This window comes from Schistosoma haematobium, chromosome ZW, assembly GCF_000699445.3.
Source record: "Schistosoma haematobium chromosome ZW, whole genome shotgun sequence".
NCBI classification, from domain to species: Eukaryota; Metazoa; Platyhelminthes; class Trematoda; order Strigeidida; family Schistosomatidae; genus Schistosoma; species Schistosoma haematobium.
In genome coordinates, this window is record NC_067195.1 from 3,388,279 (window position 1) to 3,397,379 (window position 9,101).

At 35.6% G+C, this 9,101-nt stretch overlaps 1 protein-coding gene across 3 annotated transcripts in view; it reads right to left on the bottom strand.

Annotated features, from left to right (window-relative positions):
• The window catches only part of EDC4 (enhancer of mRNA decapping 4), a 59,420-nt gene extending 51,723 nt beyond the window's left edge, over positions 1 to 7,697 (bottom strand). The window contains exons 1-8 of one of the 3 annotated variants that reach the window (XM_051210194.1): positions 7,622 to 7,697; positions 7,473 to 7,587; positions 7,333 to 7,438; positions 7,112 to 7,296; positions 6,846 to 7,067; positions 4,543 to 4,832; positions 2,930 to 3,013; positions 1,314 to 1,533 (exon numbers count right to left, since the gene is read on the bottom strand). Coding sequence is in view for 2 of the 3 variants with exons in the window: in XM_051210196.1 (XP_051070162.1) it covers positions 1,314 to 1,533; positions 2,930 to 3,013; positions 4,543 to 4,832; positions 6,846 to 7,037 (786 nt within the window). In the remaining variant the exon portion in view is untranslated. Of the gene's footprint in view, positions 1 to 1,313; positions 1,534 to 2,929; positions 3,014 to 4,542; positions 7,297 to 7,332; positions 7,439 to 7,472 lie in introns of all 3 variants that reach the window. The other 2 variants (XM_051210195.1, XM_051210196.1) reach the window with 2 other exon arrangements.
• Positions 7,698 to 9,101: the final 1,404 nt, after the last annotated feature.

A 9,101-nucleotide genomic window follows, 5' to 3' on the forward strand; every position in this document is an offset into this window, starting at 1 on the left:
ATAAATCCGTTAGACCTTACTAAGGGAGCCAACAATTTCGATTAGTTGTAATAGATGGCTATTTCCAATTACGTCAAAACTGTTTTAAGATGGTTGAATACAATCTAATAATTAAGTGAGCTAATAAACCAGATCAAATGTAATTAATAGCATTAAATATTACACGAAGGGATGAGCAGATTAAAAAATTTTATTTCCAACACTTCCAACAAAACGTCTGAGTTAAATACTGGCATAAATGTTTGAAAATATTTCAATTCTTACAAGGGAAGTTTTATAAGTTAGTCTAACGCTGCTTAGTTGATACGTTTTTTCACTCCCTAACAATCATTTAGTCGTCAAGGTATCCGACTTTCAACGAATAGGCCGCAGGTTCAATTCCCGTTGCATTAATTTCGAATTGGGCAACCGGGTAGTAGTATCACTAGTCCTCAGTGTAAATAAAAATGAGTACACGAGTCTTTATTTAGTGATTTGCATCGATTCTCTAACGTGGAACTATATACGGTGAAAACTTTGAAAGCACATAACCTATATACCCAATAGGTCTATATTTTAAAACGCGGCTTAGTTCGACAATAAATAAATTCATCGACTAATGTTGTGTTTTGGTTAGGCTGCCCTTAGGCATTCTTTCAGCCAGCTCTATGTCAACCAGCATAACACAAGTGTAAGTGCAACGCATGGGTATGCAAAACATCTGTCTCAAACAACTCAATCGATGAGGGACCACAGTTACATCAACCTACTGACGATAAAGAAAGCCCCGAATGTGACATCAGTATTTTTTCATATACATTTCACACAGAAAACGTTTCTGAGAAAAGTTTGCACAGACAAGCATACGAAATATTTAATACTGACACTATATTCAAATACGATACAAGAAATTTCACCATATAATTGATAAGAAAATTACAGACGACTACAAAATTCAACCAGAGAATTTTATTCTAAGTAATAAGACATTGGAATAAGCGTGCATGGACATTTAAACTAGGCCCAATTAACAGTATTAAAATACATATCTTTGTCTGAGTCAGAAGTAAAATTGTATATATCTTGATGTTTGTTGAGATAATAATTCGGTTTTAGTAGTTAAACTTTTGTACTTATTTCAGTCATCTAATTTTTATATTGGGTTTGAATAACCGTAGGAAGTGTGTATCATAACTGAATTAGACTGCAGAACACAATGCAAACCCACCGGGAGAAAAAGTACTAATTTAATAATTTCAATGAAATACATGAGCTACAATTCCCTTTAAAAAGAAAAACTGTATGTAAGCACTTATACATTTATGCTTACTTACTCTTCGTGTTACATCAGTGGCAATTAGAAAAGAGGCGGATTGATCAACAGCTAATATTATGCTCGATTTCGATAATGAAATATTTAAAGATTTTAGTAAATCTGTACTGGGTATCACAGAACAAAACTGTATAACTTGTAGACAGGACCAATCGTAACATGACCAAAGACGTATTTCACGATTAGACTCTGCACCGGTTAAAAGATAACTCCATGTTATACTAAATATTGGGAAAAAAAGATTAAGTTAGATAGGAAAACAAAATTTTCATATCATCATCAATTGGTCAACCAATGTTACAAAAAGCTGGAACATGTTCTTTATAACAAATCTTATAAACCTACTCTATAACTATGGGCTAAGGCATCCATCAGCATTTATTGAATGAGACAAAGAAATCTTAGTTTTCTCGTTTAGTTATGTATTGACTTATTATGAGCGTGATTGTGATAATGGGGTAAATACTGAAACCTATGGAGCTATTTATCTGTTTGTTATTAACTACATTGTTTAATCAGTTAACTACAAAATTGCATTTCTACATTCCTCTTATCGTAAGCTACCGGTGGATTCATCAACTGTCGCTATACACTTTACCATCCCTTAGTTATAGCTAATTAATTGCGCATTGTCTGGTACCATTTATGGTATGATTGTGTTTAAAGTATGATTTTTTTATTTGATGTGCTGTGTAGTCAATCATTTCAATTATATTATTGCATGAGTTTTGAGTCATGGTTGAATTGGATAATAATGGAAGCTGGTTGCTGACTTTTCTCTTGGACCCAAGCTCGGAAATAGAAGGCTTGAGTACAGAGGACTAATAGGAGCTTAACTTGAGTCGGCCTAGAATTAACTATGAGGGTTCGAGGTGTAAATGGTCAAGTCCAGGGTGCTAGGCTGCAAACGAAATAGTAGATAGGAGATAGAGAAAATTATAGACGGAATTCCGATTAATGCATTTAACGCGTGACATCGATTATTGTCTTAAGCCACAATAATTATCATCATTATTATTTATGATCGCATATTCCTTTACCCATACAGGTAGATCTTCCACACACACATAAGTAAAACTCAGCTCACTTACATTGCATAATGTAGGGTTTCTGTGTTTCGAATATTCTGGTTTGCTGTCTTACTCCAAGTTAATGTTTTGACTTTATCAATAATTAAGTATGCCGACTTCTTATTATTTCTTAAATTCTGCTGTATGCTGTAAATTTGAGTGGTTTACAGCAAGGTGGTGATCATAAACCTGGGAATTGAATGATGAATTCATTTTATGTTACAAATTCCGCCCTTATTTTGTTAGATAGTATATTAGTTTCAAAGTTTTGAGTGTATTCCTCTTGATAGACACATAAGCAAGTAATGAATTTAGGCTCAAAAATTTTAGTACATTATCGATAAACACTAGAACCTAAGATTCAGTATACAATATTTAGATCTTGTGTGCTATTGAGAACATGTTAACTTTGTTTCCCTATAGAAAAAATCGAACGAGATAACTGTAATAGAATCAAATTACAAAGTGTTTTACTTATGATCAATAATGGGATAACATTAATAAAAAAGAATATATGAATTGACTGAACAAAGGAAACGAAATGTACCTTTCATCATTATGCAACACGTTGTCCAGAAATATTAAAGCATACAATGGTAGTCCACCATGAGGAGAAAATACATGAATTGGCCTAAATTATGTGAATATATAGCAAACGAAAACAAACAAATGAATCTCTTTTTCACTATATTGGTATAGTCCTAAGAGTATAAGAATGAGAAAAAGTACTTTCAAATTAAAAAAACTAACTACGCTTAAAATGAGTAATACTTTATTAGTTAGCGAAAAAAACTCGCTGAAACATGTATTTCAGTTGTTATTATGAGATGTGAAAATTATTGAATTTGAACTTTTACAATATAAACTCAGTAATCTGAAGGTTAGGCGCTTGTTAAGAAGCCTAGAGGTCCTAAACTCCATCTCGTATGAGGTCGTGAATGGCCACAACTGAGGAGTCCCATATTGGGACGGAAAAGTTTTTTAGTATACCTCGATGTTCAATAGCCTAACCAAAGTCAGTCTGTGATGTGAAACATAAAATATACAGTTGTTATTACCTAGCATAGCTCAACAGTTGTTTGACTGAGTATAACAGCGACAGCTTATTGATTACGGGATTTAACTTTTACTAAGTTAGTGGTCATTTGAATCCCGTCCCAATATCTACTTTAATTTGGAGAATCAATTACCGATACTGATCCTTGAATACAAATATTATGACTTGAAAAAGGGTATATCAAACTAGTATTTTGTAGATAAGTTACAATTTTACAATACTTAATAAATTAGATAGGTGGAAAGTTGAATATGTCAAAGATAAATTAAGCTAACCTATAAACAATCAGAGTATTATTCTAGGCTATAACGGCTGAAAACATCGGAATATAAGAGGAAGTAGAGTTTTCAACGATATCCATGAAGTCGATTGATGAATTTTCAAAGTGACTATCCTAATAAGGTTAATGGGAATGTTTGTAGTTAAATTTAATAACCATTGTGATACGAGACGTTCCATTGTCATATAAAATGCAAGGATACATTAGGACATCAACTCAGCTACATTGAGAAACCAGTGAAAAATTTGGAAAATCTTTTTTCACGCGTAAAGGACTAAGACACTAGAGTATGAAAGACGATACTATCTAGCCACTCTTAGATATTTCTATTCCGTGTCATAAAATCATGTTTAGAATAATCTAACAAACACCCCTCTAATTACGTCAGTTGAGAAGCTTACACCAACCGGTTTACCTAAGGATCTGTGATCCTAAAACCACTTATTTAGTAATCATTACGGATTAACTTGATGTGGTTGAGGCAATAACAGTTGGATGAAACCGACTTAAAGGTTATCATATTGGATAAGGAGTTCAAATCCCATGAAAGGCATGTCCTCATAAGATTCCGAAAGTACGATGGTAAACTAGCACAAAGCCTAGGTCAACAGGGATCCTTATCAGTTACTCCTCTAAGATGACCGACAGAACCCCAGATATGCAACATCAAATTTGTTGCACCAAAATGTTGGTTCCAACGTAGCCACATACTACACAACATGATAATAGTGGACCGATTAGTATAAAGTTTAAATATATCCATGTACAATCAAATAATAGCAGGCACTAGAAAATGATAGATAGTCCGAAAGAACAAACTAACCTCAGTTTATACTTCATATTGCCAGCCATTCGACTAACTAAGGAATATATACAAACTTTACCGTCCAGACTGGCAGAACCCAAACAAGTAGCATCACGACTTAATGACAAAGCAGTAATCGCATCAGAATGATCCGATAACTCAGCATAATATAATGAATCTGCTGTACATCCTTCTATGGCATCAATAAGTTGTTTTTCACTCCAAGACGTTGATACTTCCGACTGAACATCTTGTGAAAAGTGATTCTGAAGAAGTTCAACAACTAAACCCACATTTATAACTTTTACCTTTAAAATAATAAATTGACAATCTCTATTCACCATAATTTCCAAAATACGGAGTTTTAAATTGAAACTTAACAAAAATGTAACTTCTCTATTCAAATTAAATAAATAAATTTACTACTTATTATAAAAATTACCAATTACTACATATTTTAATATATTTGAAGTCAAATGCAATGTTTAAAGTAATGAGGTTTGACAACTTTATATGAGTGGAAAACTACAACAACTGATTTGAACGGGATATCACGGAAAATAGTTCCAAGTGTGCTATAATCACAAGCTTAGGCATTGTTAAAACTAATAATTAGAACACCGATCGGCAAGTGATGGACAACGGTACTATTAACAACTGTCTATAAGATTGAGTTGAAAACAGCCATGAATGATTGATAATTACGTGTTAATTCCGAAAAACACCAGCCTAAAAATAATTATGTTACATCACGAGTGCTAAAATGTCATTTAAAAATGGCTGTTTACATACACTTTTATTTATATACAATTCTGGCTCTCTAAAGTATCTTTTTACGCATCCAGTCTCGTGGCACGTCCAGAATTGAATTAATAAGGACCGTTAAAATTAGTACGTATATTGATTTTGGATAAAGTGGAGAATCTGTCCTTTTTCATTCTCGAAGTAGTAATAGGAACGTTAAAATGTAGCTACCGCTATTAGTGACTGATGTGTACTATAGTAATTACTTGTTTTTTATTGTGATCACATAAAAAGTATGGAACGAATGAAATCGGGTTAAATAATAATTATACACTTTTGGCCAGTTATTCATTTGTATAAACGTCAAGTTAGCTTCGAAAGATGAACTCCTGTTATTTAAAGTTGCGAAAAGATTTCCTTATCACTGAAAACTCTCGACCTTACAACGTTTCAAATTTTCGCAACTGGTCATTTCCGATGGCATTGATCTTAATGCTTTCATCTTGGTGTACTGATATAAGATATGGCTAACTGAATTATTACACATTTGTGCCAGGCGTATTATTTAAATAGTATTCAAATCTGGCTCACAATTTCGGACACAGAAATCCCATTTATGAGAAGAAGAAACATGAGGCTGATGCAAAAGCCTCGAAACTCCAAAAGAACCTCTTCCATTAAAGATGAACTTGCCACCATCCACGAACCATATTTGCGATTACATTAACTCCAAAGACATTGATCATAGTAATGATCTTCATCTATATCAGTATGGAGATCTGTGGAGATTGTAGTATTTTCAGTTGAATTCACGAGTTGATCTAAGCTAGACCACTATTGAAAACCTGGAAGCACCGAACGGCCAGGAAAACAAATCACTGTAGTCATGCCTTTGTATGGACTAATAGTAAGTGGGAACAGAAAGCTTTAAACTATGGTTATGAATATCGAATCAGCATCAAAATGATTAAAGGAGCCAAAGTTGCCCACAACTCAGTTACTGAGCATCGGAGAGCCGACAATTCACTAAATATAATGTTGTTGGTTTCAGCCGAAGATATTAAAAACCATATAAAATGTTTCGATGTACAAATACTGTAGTAATTCTGTTGTGCCACGACAGGACTAAACTAAAGCTACCCGAACTACTTTATGATAGGATCTGAGGTGACTTGACATTAAAATCACTTAACAATGACTTTGTATTTGATATCCCTTCATTTTCCATATCTTATAGAGAGCACATTTCTACTTCACAAGTTTGGGAACAAACTACTTGACAGTTGATTGTAACACTGTTGAAAATGATTTTTTAAACAAGTACCAGCACCTTCTTTTGTAGATAATTCAGAGTGGGATGACCTGTCGTGTCCACATTACGGTCCTACCAATATCCTCACCAATGAAATGAAACTAGATCTGTCGACAAGTGCAAAACAACAGAACCAGAACAAAATACTCGTCACGGAGCTTACGTATTTAGCATAATATTAAAAGCACACTAAAGAATCAGATTTTAAAAAAGTATGACATGCGGAAGGTGATTTAATTGGACCGAAATTGCAAAAACATTGTACCTTATGATGAGCAGAATATGCTAACAGAAGGCTTGGGTCATGTGGTGGGACAAATACATCATCATGGATATCATTTGCAAGTGGGAGTGCAGTTTTGGACCCATGCAACCACGGACACCACACGAGTGAAGAAATATCCAAAGGAACAAAATTTTCTGGTGGATTTAAGGAGAAGAATAACGACGAAGTCATTGGGTCTTCAGAACCCAACCCTTGATCAATCTACATTTCCGAAAATCGTAATTTTTAATATACAGATTACTAACTTTAAAAACACTAACTGCTCCAGAGTGGTCAAGGATGCCTAAAAGAGCCTCGCTGCGGAGTGCAAAATCAATGTACGTGATACGGTCCGTGAAAGAACGCAAGAGCAACTTCTTTCCCGTCTCTGTATTCAGCAACCGCACCATACCTACATGTATATCTTCGTCAGAGTCTGTTTTTTTAACATCTGCAGAACAATAATAGTTGTACAATATCTACCTACGTTTAATTGCATAGGCAATCAGTGAACTTGCGTGATGACGTGCAATGAGACGTGTTACATAATACTGATATTCCCAAAAGTATTTAACAGCTGGTTGAATGCTAATCTAATCCAGATAAAAAGGTGAATATACACTGTACCTTGCAGCTGGCCGAAACATCCCTACAGTCCAGAGCACTTTTAGCACTAGGATATACGCGCACATGTGATGAACATATTTCCCTAATATTTTCCTCATCATTTCCGGAGAATTTTCTGAAACCATAATAAATCCCATACCATTAATTACATTTCCTCAATCACCGTCATCTTTGGATTACAAGAAATATCCCAGGGTCGTATATTCAAGGTTGGATGTTTCTGTGTTGGTGAAGTGAAACAATTTCCTACATCCAATAGCTATATCAAAACCTTATGTAAATTGACTGATTTCTCTAGAATCTCTACTCTTTACCTGGTACGGTTTCAGGTACACGGTAGTACAGTGTATATTAATTATGTTTGATCACAACGAGTTCTTACTTTCGCCTGTTACTCCCAGTGGAGCATAAGCCACCGACCAGAATTCTCCAACCCATCCTGCCCTAAACCTTCCTTTCTAGTTCTACTAAAGTGTCGTTTATTCTTCTCATGTCAGTCTCCATTTTTCGGCATAATGTGTTCTTTGGTCTTCCTCTCCTCCATTGGCCTTGAGGATTCCACGTGGGGTCTTGCCTTGTGACGCAATTGGGTGCTTTCCTCAATGTGTGTCCTGTTCACTTCCAGCGCTTCTTCCTGATTTCTTCCTCTGCTGGGATCTGGTTTGTTATCTCCCATAGTAGGTTGTTGCTGATAGTGTCTGGCCAACGGATCGAAGGTATTTTCGGTAGACAGCTGTTAATAAACACTCGTATCTTCTGGATGTAGTTCTCCAGGTTTCCACCCCGTACAGTAGAACTGCTTTGACATTTGTATTGAATATTCTGACCTTGATGTTGGTTGACAAACAGTTGTTTTGAGTTCCAGACGCTCTGCAATTGTAGATATGCTGCTCTTGCTTTGCCGATCCGCGCCTTCACATATGCATCCGATCCACCGTGTTCATCAGTGATGCTGCCTAGATATGTAGAGGTTTTTACATCTTCCGAATCTTCTCCGTCAAGTGTGATTCGATTGGTACATGTCGTGTTACATAAGAGAATCTTGCTTTTCCCTTTGTGTATGTTGAGATCTACTGCTGCTGAGACTGCTGCTACACTGATAGTCTTTTCTTGTAAATGTTGTTGCGTGTGCAATAGAAGTTTAGATTACCCATCTGCGTCCTGGTTGTCTACTGTATCTCAAGCTTCCCCCCCCCCAGATGTTGACGTCTTCATGATCCAGTCGATCATCAGTAGAAAGAGTAAACGTGAGAGTAAGCAACCTTGCCTGACACTATTCGTTACTTCGAACGAGTCTGTAAGCTGTCCTCCATGCACGATTATGCAGTTTAATCCATCATTTTGTATGATATTGACTATCTTCCCAGGCACGCCATAGTGTTGAAGAAGCTTCCATAGTGTTGTCCTGTCAGCGCTATCAAATACTTTCTCGTAGTCAATTTAGTTGATGTAGAGTGATGAATTCCATTCAATTGGTTGTTCCACAATGATCCGTAGTGTTGCGATTTGGTCTGTACGCCAATGATCTTTACGGCATCCAGCCTGTTGGTCTTGAAGTTGGGCGTCTACGGAGTCGTTCATTCTGTTTAACAATACCATGTTGAAGACTTTTCCTGGTGTTGAGAGTAG